General features: G+C 41.5%; 1 protein-coding gene across 4 annotated transcripts; it reads right to left on the minus strand.

Moving 5' to 3' along the window:
• Positions 1–940: 940 nt before the first annotated feature.
• On the minus strand, positions 941–15,595 carry LOC117751425 (zinc finger protein DPF3-like). 4 transcript variants are annotated; one of them, XR_004611874.1, is made up of 12 exons: positions 15,506–15,595; positions 10,010–10,170; positions 9,435–9,542; positions 7,170–7,297; positions 6,841–6,936; positions 6,253–6,313; positions 5,432–5,473; positions 4,892–5,032; positions 4,214–4,327; positions 3,233–4,054; positions 2,626–2,849; positions 941–1,479 (listed from the first exon to the last, which is right to left on the minus strand). XR_004611874.1 is itself a non-coding variant. In XM_034563284.1 (10 exons), the coding sequence occupies exons 1-10, from the start codon at positions 15,535–15,537 to the stop codon at positions 3,894–3,896; spliced, it is 1,044 nt and encodes a 347-aa protein (XP_034419175.1). In that variant the 5' UTR covers positions 15,538–15,595; the 3' UTR covers positions 941–3,893. The 4 variants fall into 4 exon arrangements, 1 of the variants encoding a protein (XP_034419175.1); XR_004611873.1 differs by having other exon boundaries at positions 941–2,849; XR_004611875.1 differs by lacking the exon at positions 5,432–5,473 and having other exon boundaries at positions 941–2,849.
• Positions 15,596–16,263: the final 668 nt, after the last annotated feature.

Genomic DNA, 16,263 nt, shown 5'->3' on the forward strand with positions numbered 1-16,263 from the left:
TACATAAAAAGTGCTATAAAAAAGTATTGCATTTCATAAAAGTATATTATGTAAAAACCATCATGTATGGTCATACAAATAGTTATTTTTATGTCTTAAAAAAGTGACAATAACAAATGTAAAACGTCATAGTACAGAATATTAAAATACGTACAATGTTTCTACATTTACAATGAAATAAAAATCCCATTAGTATACAAATGTGATTTGAAAATTCATAAAAATGTCCTACTATAGTATGTCAAATAAAAGTCATAGTATGCTAGTTCTTTAAAGTCATACAAAAAGATTCATGGTAAAACATCACCTCGATGCTGTATGCCTCTGCCAACCAGTCAAGTTAGAAGTTACATCCATGTTTGTGGAAATCATTTAAATTATTATGTTTGTACGAAATTGTTACAATTAGCATATTAATTCTAGACCTATGGCCGAGAACATATTTTGTAAGTGGATGTTGAAGAAGTTCTCAAGGCATTCCTGAGACATTCACGAGAATGGCACGGACGTGATGTCACGTTGACGTTTGACCACCAAGTGGAGTCCAAGTGGAAGTTTGAGTTATGTTCGAAGCGATTCCTTCCCTTTTACCTGCAGTTAAGGTTCAGATCACGTACACTGGCAATAGTAAAGGTCTCTCTCTCTCTGCAGGCAGACTATATTAATCATACATGGCTTCTGCCAACTTACTTGAGATTTCTTAAACAACACCTACACATCAATAAGAGCGTGCCGTGTGGGAGCCCCTTTTAGTCGTCTTGTTCGTACTTCTGCTCTCACAAACTCAATTAGTGTTTTTTTTCCTTTCTGTCTCCTCAGAGTCTGAGGGTCACTCCAACCCATCGATCCGAGGATATAATCTAGGACTCTCCTGCCTATCAGCTGCATTTTCAAGAAGTCCCCTGGTCTTTATCAGGAAAAACGGCATCGGACATTACCATTCATTCTTTATTATTTTTCTTTATTTTTTCAGAACAATAAAAATAGTTTAACAAACAAAGACTTCTTCATTCTCTCCATTTCAACTCATATTTACAGCTGAAGATGAAACAAACGGCCAGTCATGTCCATTTCATCTCCTCTTGGCTCCGTTCCCAGCCCGATCCTCCCTCTCCACCCCCCGCAGGCTTTGACAAGAGCATCAGGGCCTATTGCTGTGTCTTTGACGAGGTATACAGGCTATTCAATGATTGGTGACACACAGTTCCAAGCAGACATCACTGACTTTTGCATTTAGGAGCGTCTCCTATTGTTCAGAACTGCACCACACTGTAGGCCTGTTCATATACACGGCAGGTAACATTAAGCAGGTTATGATTGATGAACACATGCTTTCACTTACTGGCATGACTTTGGAAGATAAAAGACACATTGACCCATCTCATTGTGGAAACACCACATACAAAAGACGATAAGATAATTGAGAAGACTCAGATCCATTCTTTGTCCAGAGGAGATAAACTGTTGTGTGAAGGGTCCCTGAGGGAAGTGAAGAAAGACGGTTTGAATGCACAAACACTTTCACAAGTCACACCAGACATATAGGATTAATGGTTACCTTCAAAAACGGAGTGGCTATTATTACATTGTAGCAATACTGAATGACCACATGGAAGGACACAGACCTCATGGACCTAAAAGGCTTTTTGATATAGTACTGCAAGCACCTTCTAAATGTCATAATGCAATTAGGCCCTCTAAAGCACTCAACGGAAAAGTCACATAACTTTGATTTACAGTTTTCTTCTCATTAAGTATGTGGATCTGAGCAGAGTTGTGTCACTCGCAACAACATTGTTTTCAAATGAATCTGAGATGGTTCTCGCTGCTGTCACTCACAATCTGCTGAGGCAGATTTTCAAACGGAAAGCAGAGCAAGCTTGTTATTGCAATGTTTTCCTATAGCATGAGACTGCAGCATTTCTAAAATGTTCATCGGAGTTGATTATAATGGGATGCCGGTGTGGCGTTATTGTTCCTCCTTGCTAACTGAATACAATCACATGAATCAGGAATACGTTGCTGAACAATCAACAGCAGAGGAAATGAAAGATGCCTGAGTAGTTGTGGCTATTGTGCACCTGATCAGGACAGAGGTATCAATACAGTCTGAACAAACCCAAGAAGTCATACGAATCAAACTTTAAAGAGATCAAAACATAGAAATATTATACAACAGAGAAAAGATGCAAAAAAAAAAAAAAAGAAGAGCTAAATTACTGCGACGCATTCGAGTCTGAATGAGTTCAGAGAGGCCCGGGAAATAGAGAGCAAAAACAGACAAAGGGAACCTTTGCGTCATGTAATAGTGGTGGATTTGAGCACCATGTTTATGGCTGGGGGTTAGGGGATCACTGGTCCAATCAGGTTGGGGGGGTCATGGCTGTCAGAGCTGGTTTCCAGTGCAGAGCGGCAGGCTGGCACAGTGATGGGGATAATGACGTCTTAGTGTCACATCGGATCACACGGCAGACACACAGTCACAGAGCAGGAGTGGGCAGGCTTGGCCGCGGGGCCCCCAAATGCACCAGTTGGGCACACACAGTCCAACGGTCTGGCCTTTAGTGTTCCCTGTGGAGCTCCAGCACAGTGCAGAAAGGATGAAATGAAGCTGGATCTACTCACATTTCAAATGTCCAGAAGGGATCAATACATATCGTCAAGGGAGCAGTTGCTTCAATTAAGCCACATGGCCTGTAGAAGTGGTGGATGTCTGTTCATGTTTCAGGTCAGTTATTTTCGGCCCAAATCAGAAGGGACATGAAGGTTCCTTCGTTTTTCCAGAGTTTAATCCTTTTCTTCCCTGGTCATCCCCACCTCTGGGCCACATGCCAGTGTGCTGGGTGCTCCTACGGTATAGGACAGACAATATGGGTTAGACTTGCACTTAATATGTCTGAACACCAGTCTACAGCCCCAAGGTGAGGCTGTGAATATGCCAGGAGCTAAACGCTAACATCAGCATGCTAACATGCTCACAATGCTGATGTTTACTAGATGTAATGTTTACAATGTTCAACATCTTAGCTTAGCATGCTGACAAAACCCACACGGCAACCCATTCAGTACTTGTTGATCTAATTTAGTTTGGACCAACATTTCCACCGGGAGCTAACATGAGAACGATATAGGAGAATGCAGAATGTAGACAACACTGCATTTAGACATTTACCCTAATCAAGCATCTCAAGAATCTTTATTTTTCTTTATTTAAAAAAATAACTTTGCTTACCTTTCATTAATTTAGTCCTCTATATCTGTAAAAACTCTATTTAAAGACTTCTTCATCTCCAAACATTTCCAGTGGCCTGTGGCAGTCCTTTCATTGGTTCCTTCATTTTCATACAAGTTTAATCCAGGGTTAGCGCAGAAGCAGAGACCTTCATAGTCACACCCGACTACCGATTCAAAAACACCCAGTAGCTCAAGTATGGGTCTGTAATGACATTCAATCATCTCCCAAATGTACTGTATCATGTATGCCTTATTTTCAATTGTTAAAACGTATCCAGTGTTTTTTGTTCATAACGTGTATACTCCTTCTGCTCCAGTGACGGGAACAAAAATCCCCACTCCATCTTCTGTTTCTTTACAGTCGTTCATAGCCTTGAAAGTTTATGTTTATATATATATATATATATATATATATATATATATATATATATATATATATATATATATATTATTTTTTATTTTTTTTATATATATATAAAAAAAGGTGTTCATAAATTATTCAACAATGTTCAGTAGTTAAAATACCACTTGCATTTCTGTCCTGAAATTATCACTTTGTGCTTTCTGCAAACAAAAAACATTGAAAAAGAAGCAGCAGATTTTTGCCAGAGGTTAATCCATATTTAAAAAAAGTGATCATCAAATCTAAATGGTTCTCTCTATCTGTGTCGGTTGGATATTCCATTGCTGTTTGTGGCGGGCTCTTCCAGCTCATCCTCCTCGAAGCCGTGAAAGGTAGAGGTGTCGCTCTCCGAGGTGGTGCCGAACAGCTCCTCTGCTCCAGTAAAAGTCCCGTCTTCCTTCTCATCTACACGTTGAGCTGGCACACAGCAGAGCAACAGTCAGTGCACAGGGGATGGACGACCAAAGCAGCATCATGAAGCGAGACCATCCATTTCTTCCCATCAATACACTTTGAAGTATCAGTTTGGACATAACAATGATGTATTGTATTTATATTATTCTTTGGAGTACTCACTTTTGCATTGGCAGGTTGAGTAAGGAGACCCAGATTTACCCGTTTTCTTGAGTGAGCCCTGGCATTTATTACAGTAGTTGTTGGGAATACTGGTCCCACCAGGACCCTTTGGACCTAAAAGAAAGTTGTAGTTTTAGGCACAGTTGACTATGGCTGAGCATGTCAAACTTTCGAAATACAATACTAGTATTCTGGTATCAATACAAAAGCAATTATTTTAAGCATAATTTGTGTGGAAATAAAACATGTCCAGTACTTCTGGTTTGTGCTTCTTAATTTAATGATTAGCTGAACATGTGAAATGTCATAAAAAGTCAAACTGAAGTATGTCATAAAAAATGTCATAAAAGAGTCAGTACAGTAGGTCATACACAGTTGTGCTTTTGATGCCCTTTTGTGTATCTCTACATGTGCTATCAATCTAAAAAGGCAAAAATGCAGCTCAAAAATAGTTGAAATATAAATTAATTATAAAGAAATAAAAACTACTAATCAAAGTACAAGTCAAACTTAAAATATTACAAAGCATTCATTTAAAACCTTTTTGTACATTAAATGGCAACAATCATCACTGCATTAGAGTGAAGCAATCTAATGGGACAGACATATAGTATGTAATGGTGAGTGATGGTTTGATTGATTAGGGTTGAGTACAGGTGCAGCAGTGTGACATCTTACGCTTGTGCCTGTCAGTCTGTGGTGCAGAGGGGGCTTTAGACGCCACTGAGCTTCTCTCTCCGGCTCTGCCCTCCTCTGCCAGGTGGGAATGGGTGTAGTGGTAGCTTAGTCCCGTACGGTTCCTGTAGCGCTTCGCACAGACTGAAACAGAAGGCAGGTGTTCATGTTCATGTCCTACTCCTACGCCTGGTTGCAAAAATATGTTAGGCAGCACATTATTTTTAAGTGCAGGATCGGTGTTTGGAAAAAGCCTCAATATGCTCTGATTGTACCGAGACCTTCACACGCAGCTTGGTGAGCTTGTAATGGCTTTAGTGTCTAATGTCTGCTTGTGACTCTAAAAAAGGTGAGCACTTCACTTCTGAGCCAGTCAATTAAAACAAAAACAAGGTATATAAAGTTCAGTTTCACAGCCCCAAGGGCACTTTTCAGCTTGAGAAAAGGAAAGATAATATAGGTGCTACATCAACTATCAGAGCACGAAATCAACAATCACAGCAGAAAAAACTGCTGTCAAAAAAAGAGAACAAATCAAGGTACCTGAAGCCGAAGATTTTGAGTTCTGCTTTTGTTTGTATCTGTCTGAAATGGCGACAACACCAAGCAAAGAAGAGGGAAAGTAAAAACAGCATGAGTATGTGTCTTTCAAGAAGAGTCACAACATCCAATACTCCCTACCTGGAGTTTCCACATACAACTTGCATGTACAGGAATACTCGAGACTACAGTGACACCTTTGGTTGTATTTTGTTTTTTAAAGGGTTGGTGATTGAGTTACAGGAGTTTGACCTTCTGACAATAGACCGTGACTATGATCTGAGGATATTCTATACATACGTATACAGTGTAAAGTTGTATGTAAGAAGACCAGTCAGAATATGGGTCTCTTTTAGAACAGGTTCTTAAGGAAAAAGATATGCTTAACAGCATGTCACTAAATTATCAAAAAAGGTCATAAATAGTATGTGATAAGAAAGTCATAAAAGGTTATTGTATAGTATGTAAAAAAATAAGTATTTAAATGAATAATAGTATGTCGAAAAAAGGCAATGCATGTCATAATATGGCAAGTCATAAAATGTAATTGACTTTTTTTACATTTTAACGAATTATATATATAATTACCACTATTTTTCAAGGACAAGAAAACTTCCTTTTAGAGTTAATAAAAGGGAACTGAATTTAGTTAGTGTAAGAACATTTATTTGAAAATATTACAGAGTAAGAATATTATAATAAAAAAGCTCTGTGAAATCAGCAGATTATACAGAAACTCACATTGTCAACTCAGCGTTGCACAGTCACCAATAAAGATATGACACAAGAACAAACCTCATGTTTCAGAATTCATCTCTACTTACTGTCACAGACATATGGCTTGTCTTCACCCACATCTGCCTTCTTGCGGCCTGAACCCCGACCCTAAGGAAACAGACACAATATAACAATAATCATAAAAACAATACTAATAATGTACATTTGTATAGTGCCTTCTATACAATAAATACAAGTGCTTTACAATAAGGGAAGATAGAAATAGAAGTAACATGAAAACAGGGAAAAGAAGATGGAAAATAAGAAATAGAATACACAACATGAACGGAAAATAAAACCCACTGAATAATACATGAATTATTAAAATCAGTACCCATATTTGCAGCATGCAACATACATTAATAAGCACTCCAACTGCATCACACGGTCTCCATTATCTTCTACATCAGTGGTGGAGATTTGACTTTTTAGACAAATGCAACATGCACATATTAGATGCAGCTCCGTAGGTATGTATAATACAGACACTACCTATGTATATGTATTATATATGTTTTATAAAGAAACTAAACTGTTCAATAAACGGTCTGATAATGCAATTCTTCTTAAACCTCCAGTGGAGCCCTGACTACTATTCAACTTAGTTAAAGACAACTCGTAATGTGGGCACTTACTCTTCCTTTGCCCCGATGTCTCTTCTTGGGAGTGTTCACCTCATAGTCGTCATCATCATGGAAAGCATCTTCTGCTGCGTCTGCCTCCAGAACCCTCTGAGGCAGAGAGACGGAGAAAGGACACACCATTTCAACACTCGGCTCTGATTAAAGCACCAGCTTGCTGAAATAAACCACACGGATCAGCAACAACAGAGAAGAGATCAATTAATGGTTTTAAGTTCTTCAACGCAACACTCCAGTCCGAGTGCCAGGACCCCCAATCAATTGGGTGATATCGCTGAACAAAGATGTGCACACGTACAGTGAGTGTTTCAGACTGAACTCACCTGGATCTCCAGCAGGCTCTCCTCGTCGTTCTTAGAGTTGTTCCTCTTGTCCAGAGTCTCTCCTCGCAGCAGAGCCTCCAGCGTGGTGCTTTGGGTGGGCAAGGTGTCCTTGGCTATGAGGCCGCTGTCTGTATAAAGACAAAAACAGACAACATGATGAAAACATCAAAACCATGTTCTTTAAGGGCATGCAAACACATGCCTATTGTTTTAATTTACACAGGCATATTAGCGAAGCAATGGAGTCTGTATATCGCAAATGATGCCAAAGCAGCGGTATGTTACTGTGCTCTAGCATACCGTTTCTTTCCCTTCATCACCATCAAGAACTGTAATTGTGACAAGAAGCATCGGAGCTAAACTCTCCGAGCTGTGTGAGCAGCTTTCCATCAGCATTAATTTCCATTACGTCTGTTCTCCTCCACTCACACTAGATCTGATACTACAACATATGGCAAATTGCTGAAGCCTTTGTTTGTTGGAGTGGCCATTGTCTTTTTTTGCTTGCAACAAAATGCATCCTCACAACTATTTTCATAGCACCATATTACTTTCATTGTGAAAGAGCATTGTCATCAGTAATGTAGACATTATGATGACTTTGTCTACAGGAATCTGTGAGCTACAATGTAGTTAAGTGGCTTATCGCTTTAACCTGAACTCATCATGCCGATATCTCCTCCTACAGTTCATCTGAGGATTCAAACAAACAGTGTAGGAAGCAAGCAGGTTGAGCAGACAAAGCAGAGCAAACAAAAGCTTTGACAGTCAGTCGGATCTGCAGATCTTATTTACACAATCTCTTCTCCACAGACAGCTTCATGATCATCCAGTTGCTTTGTGGGTGTTTGCACAGAGGACATACTTCAAAGCCCCCTGACTCCAGCTTTCTATCAGCCCTTCATCCTACAACTGCGCCCACTAGAAAGACTTTTGCAGAATATTGAACATGAAGTGCTGAAGCGACCGAAGACTGCATAGGTACGAGATATAGGAGATAGGCGTGAGAAGCAGATACAACAAGCTCCTCTAATATGGGCCCCCTCCACTATGCGGAGGCAGTCCGTCACCATTGTGTCTGCACACGTTGACTTTCAACTCTCCGCGACGAGACAGACCCCCCCCCCCCCCTTTCCCTCCCCCTCCCAACCCATGGGAGCTGGGGGGCTAAAAATAGAGCCACCAGCAGCCTGCAGCAGGGAGCTGATTCTGCATGCAGCCCCCGTCTCCAGCACACCATCAGTTAGCCTGCCGAGCCAGCGAGACTCTGGCTGCTGCCCTGTGCTGGCCACCTCTGGCCAGCTGCAGAACGAGCTCCAAATAAGACACGCCAGGTTAAATCAGGGTATGTTTCCCCTCCGCTGGGCGCTGGCTGACAGCACATACAATCCACTGTTGCTGGAGAAGGGAAGGAACAGAGTGGCGCGGCCTTATTCAGCACAAGCTCAGTGGAAAACAATAGGCTACAGTGGGATGCGTTTGGGAAACAAAGGCTCAGTTCATAATCGATCTCTCAAGCTTGCTTTCTCTTTCCACACCCTCTAGCTCTTTCTTACTTTCTCAACTTTCCAAACATTTGTCTTTCCACAAAGCAATGCATACATTCATTTTTGGACGAAATCATTATAATCATGGAGATCTATCAGAACACAATGGCTGTCTCAGTCTTGTGAAAGATGTAATGATGATTATGTGTGAGATTCTCTCTTTTGTCCTGGTCATTCCTATAGATAGTGTAACATCCCAGCGGGTATGCACGCCTTGGACACAGAATGGACCCACATTTTCTTGAGCTCAGGATCACCATCACAGAACACACACAAAATGCATGGCACAGTATGGGGCGGGATAGAGAGATGAAAGTGGGAAAGAGTGATAGAGACAAAACCAATCCACGAGGGAGGTGGTATAGAGAGAATAGAGAGGAGAGGGTAAATGTGTTGAGTGAGCGGTTTCAAGTGGCAGCCAGAGAAGGCCAAATTTAATTCCATAACATTTATTAAATAGTGTCTGCAGTGGCCGAACTCTGTCTCACTGCTCCCAGCAGTGGTAAATCTAATTACTTCTCACAAAACAAGTTTACCAGTCGGGATGAACACAGACACATTTCATCCTATAAAAAATGAGAGGCAGCACGTTCTGCTCAGTGCGCTGACCACAGAGTGATGTGCTTTGAGCCAGATTATTCCAGATCATCACATGAGCTGAATGAGGTGGTGGGTGGGAGACGGGGGAGTTAGGGGAGAAGAGGCTACAGGATCTTACTGAGCTGGAGACCGTAGATGCCCAGGCGTGTATCCGTGGCGTTGTGCAGCCGTCTTTTCTTTCTCCAGCAGCGGGCGGGGTAGGTGTACATCTGCCCGGCTGCAACCCCTGTTGATGAAAAAAATAATTAGAGGATCTTTGCAATGTATAAACACCTGATTAACCATTCCGGATATATGTAGTGAGATTGATAAAACTGTAATTTCTAAAAAGGCATCACTGAGATTAGTACAGAGGCTGCTTGAACCTAATTTAGTAGCTTACAAAAAATTACATTTTGTTTTATTGTCATTATGGATTAAATATATTTTGGGTTTGGACTATCAGTTGAACAACTTGTTTGAAGATGTCACCTTGGGCTGTGTTAAAACTTTGAGGGGCACAATCTACTATTGTCCAACAGTAAATTAACTTAATGATTGACTGATTAATTTAAAAAAGTAATCAACAGATTATTCAATAATGAAAATAATTATTTGCAATCCTAGTTAATAGCTTTAGACAATGCAGATGAAGCTCAATGGACAAAAAAACCACACGCACACGCACACACGTGTGTGTTTTTGTTTACCCACCGGGGCTGCGGTGATGTCGTTCCATCCAGATGTAACAGTTGTTCTGGGCCACGCCGGTTTGCGAGTCGAGGAATGGCAGGCGGACGCTGCGTTCAGCACACAGGCGAGCATTGTAACTGCGGCACTGCTCAATGGCGTCCTTGTAGAACTGGTCGCCCAATCTGCAGGGCGGGTAATGTTATCAGCAGAGGTCAGTGACACCGGACGATGTAGTTGACACAGTGGTTTGAAGAATAACCATAATATGATCACATTCAGAATCTCTGATGTGTAGATGAGCCTTTTATTAAATGTATGTATGCCGCCTTGATAATGGCCTGTTAATTTGCTGGCTACAGATCATTAAATCATTGAGCTGAGTCAGCTACAAGATTGGTATCTCTTAGAAATGCTCCTTAACCCAAATAATGCCGTTACCGTCTGTTCAAACTTATAATCAGCCTTGTTCAATGCAAGTCTCAAACCGACAGCTGAGCTTCTCTATCCTCTTCCAGTGTGCCATTGGGAATAATTTGTGGAAAGAAAAAAACCAACGCAACCCAGTTACAACACTGCTGCCACTCCTTAGGTTAAACATATTATTACCTCTGTGGGCTCTTTGTCTGATCTGATTCTAAATAGGCTGTGAGTTACACGGCATTGACTGAGTTACACTACAAAAACATAGAATCTGGTGTCTGATACAAAGCCACTCCTCCGATCAGCGAGCAGCTAAGACTCTCCCACTTTAGTTCCACTTTTCTTAGCACCACTGAGATTTTGGCAGTCCCTCGGGGTTTCAATGTTAATATTCAGAGTGAAATGGGGGGGTATATTTCACATTCAAGCCCTCAATCGCTTGCCACACGCCTGGTATGGTAATTAGCCTACTTAATTAATCTCAGTAGAGTGCCTAGCACAAGGGCAGGTTCTAATTTGACTACATCAAAGATGGGGGTAAATGCTGCAACTCTGAAATCATGGCAAGGTAGTTTGTATGCGATTTCCTCAGTCTGCAGTTATAACAAGGGGGCAGCAGGGCAAATTAGAGCTACTGGTTCTCCTAGCAGGAACACGTCCACATAATGAAGTTCCTCCACGTGTTCTCAATTACATTAGGAAGACGGCCATTTTGAGCTGAAACTTAATGAGCTGCAAGTCAAGCCTAGAATCTTAAAACTAGAGGAGGAGGTGGGAGCCTAATTTGTCAGCGTCTTCCAGGTCCTTCTCTCTCTCTCTCTCTCTCTCTCTCTGTATTTACCCCAACCCCTGATGAGACAACGTCCAGCAGATAAACAGCCATGTTAGGAATGCCGTCCCGCACAAAGCCCACTGCTCTGCGGTTCAGACAAAGCCACAGTGTGTGAGGATTCTGGGAAAGACAGGGCTTCGTGTCAGTGTGACTGAGAAGAGTAAACACTCGCAGGTACAGAGCGAGTGCAGGGAGGGGTGGAAAGGTGTGAGAAAGATGATGGAAAAATGAAAATAAAAATACGACAGGGTTCAAAAAGGCAAGATAGTGATAAAAAGGAGGTTAAAAGCCAACAAGCAGATGATGACTAATGACTTCCGGACTTTGTTTTTCCTTCCTTGTGTTACAATCATACCAAGATAATGTCTTTATTGTAGTTCATACTCATATCACTACACTGTGCCTTCAATAGATGTCCTGCAGTTTCTGAAATGTTCCCTTAAAAAGAAGCAGGAATTTTTACAACAGGAATCCCACTGGGATTTACTCAAAACAGATTGGCCACAAAGCTGAACACACACATTCAGATGTTGGATATCTTCACCAGTAGCTTGCTCAAGGATTTCTTTTAAAAACAAGTATTTGGCTCATAATAAATCGCTCTGTACCATTATGTGGTCATGTACAACAGTAAATCCCCATCAAACTAACCTGTTTGCTTCACTGTTATTCCCTGATAGATACACAGCTTTGATGAGACGCAGTGTGACATATCATTGTGCTAAAAGACGTCTCAAGCTAAATAAATGTGCTATGGTTGAAACGGGGTGAGGGAGAACAAATAAGTGGTGAAAGTCTTCTGGAGGGTGCCGTGTGTCTGTGCATCGACACGCTCTCCATCGCAGCCCCGCTGCCCCGAGCAGCAGGTGCTCTGGTTTTTGGTGAGAGATCTTTCTGACACTTGCAATGAGTGACGACGAGACCCACACATCCAACAACACAGTAGGGGAGAGAGTGTCACATGTCTCACACTCACTCACTCTTTTGAAATTGAAGACATTGAAGTGGTTAAGAATAATTCCATGAAATTGGGCATTATCACTAAAACAAAGTAATCTGACAATCATACAGGTCTTTAACCAAGCAAAAGGCAAACAAACAGTCAAGTTATTACTTAAACATCCATCAAGGTTTACAGACCAGCTTCCTGTTTCGGTTTGACCTACTGTACTTGCTATCGATGTGCGCACATATATCCTGTAAAATGAAGGATTATTACCATCATTTCAAGTGCACTCTTTCAGTTTCACTTTCAAATAGTGGTTTTAGATCAGGGGTTCCCAACCTTTTTGAGCTCTTGAAACAAAACAGTGTTGACTTTCAAACCGTCATAACCAGTTGCATTCAAATCATTTTTCCACACGAAACAAAAAGGATTAAGTCATTTTAAAAAAAGAAATCAAAAGATTGGAGAACAATAAAAAAAACAAGAAATCAGTAGAACATTCTGCAGCAGGAATATGTGTTACTCTGCTTTCCTCTTTTGCAAATAAACCCCTTAAATTCACCTTGAAACCACCTGAAATGTCCAGACCCCAAGTTTAGACAGGTTTAGATATTGTCTTTGCTTGTGTACAAACTGTCCGATTGCTTGAATGCTCATTTCTTGCACCATTGTTTTGGTTTTGTTGTGATTTCTCTGTGTTCTCTGATCACAACAATTACTTTCGTGAATCCAGTTCCACCAAAACTGATAGAAATAATATTCCAAATACAAGACCCAAGCTGTAACATACAGCTTGTAAAATGTAGCTCTGCCTCGAGGTAGCAAACTAAACTGTTTTAGGGCTTAAAGAGGTGCCTCAGAGGTATGTGCCCCACATCCTCGATATCTTCCAGTTGAGTAGAGAAGGTGAGTGTGTACGCATGTGGGCGAGGAGCAAAAGTAAATCTTGTGGCCAGTGGGGCCTCTGCTATCAGCGTGTTCCCGTCAACGGTTCGTCATGTCACATGGCTGCGACAGTAATGTGAGCATGTGTCAACACCCAATTTGCATATCTGACGACAAACTTTATTTTGCAGGAGAGTAGCTCACAGAGGCAACGTGATCATGACAGTAGGGAATAAACTCCAGAGTCTACTTCAACATGGTCCTGCTGGATTCAAGAGATCTGACTGACGTGAAGAATAAATGAGAATACAAATCTGATCTACAAACACAACTTCAGTTCTTTACAGCTCTCTTCGGGAGGTTTCTCAAATTTGCAGGTGCACTGCTCCTTCACAGGAAGCCAGAGCCACCACATAACAAGAGAGGGGGAGGAGGAAGAGGAGGAAGAGGAAGAGGAAGAGGAGGGCCTACAGAGCAACTGCATCCTGACAACAACCGCTGATTACACCAATCAGAACAACACAGTCTGGGTGAGGGCAGGAGTAAAACCAGACCATACACCTCCACACTGTAGTGCCAATAAACAACAGGCCCGGCTCACTCAAAGTCTACTCGGCTCCAATGACAAGGTAGTTGACGAATAGGGAAGGAGCGCCAAAAGGTAATGTCAGGAGAGCTGAGGCTGGGAGATGTGTCCAACTCCAGCTGTGGCTAAAATTTTAATGAGCAGCTTTGTGAGCCTCTTTTTTTAATCAAATATTCCAGACTCCATTTTAATCAGCAGATTCTGGAGATTACTGTCCTCCCATGCTCATAGGAGGGACAGACCTCACTCAAGCGTGCACAGGCTTGCACGCCAGAGCTTCATCTGCCACTCTACAACAAAGTCAAACCAGCGTTTTATTTCCCTGAAGTGAATCATCTTAATACAAAAAAAGGTCAAAATGGTCCACAGGAGCGACATCCAATTAGTGTCAAGTGTGACTAATTATAAATCTGACAAACGTGTGGAATGAAGTCAGAAACCCGAGACCGAGGCTAATTATAGCACATCGAAACACTTCATTAAGCACAGTTTATAGCAAGGAGACATTCCACATCAGAATGCTAAAGTGTCCCTGAGATGAAAAGACAATGTTCAGTTGGGTTAGATTACTATGAGTAACTAGTATCCGAACTGGACAGCTGCAAAATTATTCTCTGCAGAAAATGTCAATGTCCAATGGAAATAAATAGTTTGAAATGCACAATCAAATATCAACAATAATAATAATGATGTATGTTTCCCTATAGGTGTAGTAACAATGTCATAACAACAATGGCAACAGTGTGGGTGATGTGTGGTCCATTCCCTGTGCTTACAGTCCACGGAGGTGCCAGGGTACCTCTGTGGAGGAGCAGATGGTTCTCCTGCTTGTGCCCAACACTTCCTCTCTGTCGGAGCATCTCTCTGACAGATGGGCCCAGGATCCTGGACCAAGCTAATCTCCAGCACTCCTCCACTTAAAGGAACAGTGAAGTGCCTGCTCTAGCTCCACAGTCCCAAAGAGACGTGATGATGATGATGATGATGATGATGATAACACATCAATACAGGCTGAATGCGTTGGTCGCGTCCAACCGAATGTGCATGACAACAAACGCAAACAATTATTAGAGTAAATGTAAAAAAATAAAAAATGACATGAAGCAGGAGGCTAGCGGTGTCTAACTTACAGTAACATGCTAACGAGTGGAATTGGTGAAACAATACAGTGGAACAAAGGGGGGAATGGAGAAAAAGGTGGCGCATTTCTTTGAAGTTGAGGGCTGAAAACGACTAAAGCACAGGCTATCTGAGCACGGAGTGACAAGCTATTTCCAACGGCGGACTCGAATTGCTGTCACTTTAGTCGATTTCGCCAGCAAGCGTGCAAATACAAAATGCCTCCTCCCTTGCTTTACTGGGTCCTGACCACGTCTGCGCTCGGAGGAGCCAAAGTTGACATGTCGACAATTCCCAACCAACTACAAACGACTTTCGGAATGTCAGATGATATTCCCCTGCTATGCCCAACCGAGCACGGAGAAAATCGGCTTTCAATTATTCGGTGCAGCGCAAAGGCACGTTGTCGACAGTTTTCAAATAAATGTATAGCCCAGGAAAAACGACACTCTCTTGTGTTGAAGCCGTACGGAGGAAAAGCTCCTCTAGTGCGGTCAAAATGACAGTCAGCCGAACGCACATGTTAAAGACTAAATGCTAAAATCATGTGGAATAAAAGAACTATGCGAGGCTACTTTGCAATGCAAGAAGTACACACACATTAATTTGGACAGCTTAATCTGTCATATGCACACGGCTGAAAAACACATGCAGGAACGAACAGTTTTAATGTACAAGTTGGCAACAAAGTAATTATTCACAATTTCCTAAATGTCTTTAATTACTTACGCTTTTAGTGGATTCTGAATGACAGCCGCCATTTTGCTACAATGTAACGCAATATCGGCGTCTTGCAGTTCTGAGGGAAACCTACAGGAATTGACCAATCGGAGCTCGGGGTGAAATCGTGGACCAATACATCTGCAGCATACGCGGATGGGGCGTGGCTTGACGGGGTAAACTGTCAAAAATTATTTTAAAGGGTTTTCCCTTGTATTTGTATTCTACACAACTGAATAACAGCACTTTTAAAGAGACCCTTACTGAAGCTTAGATATGTATCAAGTGAAATTCCCTCCTGGCGTGCTAAAAACATGCAGAACAAGTGGCACAGAATATCAACATGGAATGGCATGTGTTTAATTATTTATTAAAATAATTCTAAATCATTTATCACCATCAATAAGAACCAAGCAAATACTTTCCCCTCACTTTATCTGATGCGGCAGTGTTGGAAAGGAGTGGAAGCAAGGCTCATAATACACAGTTGTGCACACGATTATTCCTCCCACATACAGTACACTAAGTGGTTAGACAGGCATATTTAAACTCACACACACACTAAAGATATAGAGGCAAATCCAGATTATGTTTTTGACTGATGGGAGCTGATACAACTTTAATCTTATGCAAATATTTCATCAATTTAGTATCCACACATCATTGTTTAAAGTGTACCAATCATTCCTGTTTGATTTGTAGTCTGGAGGAGAGAAGTGTTGACGATGGCATCCAACCTAATCAAGAAAAAAGAACTGGGTATCGCA

This window comes from Cyclopterus lumpus, chromosome 22 (assembly GCF_009769545.1).
Source record: "Cyclopterus lumpus isolate fCycLum1 chromosome 22, fCycLum1.pri, whole genome shotgun sequence".
Lineage (NCBI taxonomy): Eukaryota > Metazoa > Chordata > Actinopteri > Perciformes > Cyclopteridae > Cyclopterus > Cyclopterus lumpus.

What these genes read in the sequence shown, in the direction of transcription:
- LOC117751425 (XM_034563284.1), bottom strand. Translation starts at nt 15,537, where the DNA reads ATGGCGGCTGTCATTCAGAATCCACTAAAAGC. An exon ending in ACGACATCACCGCAGCCCCG is followed by an intron (nt 9,543 to 10,009) that starts GTGGGTAAACAA and finishes TTTCATCAACAG; the next exon opens with GGGTTGCAGCCGGGCAGATG. An exon ending in CTCAAAATCTTCGGCTTCAG is followed by an intron (nt 5,033 to 5,431) that starts GTACCTTGATTT and finishes CTTCTGTTTCAG; the next exon opens with TCTGTGCGAAGCGCTACAGG.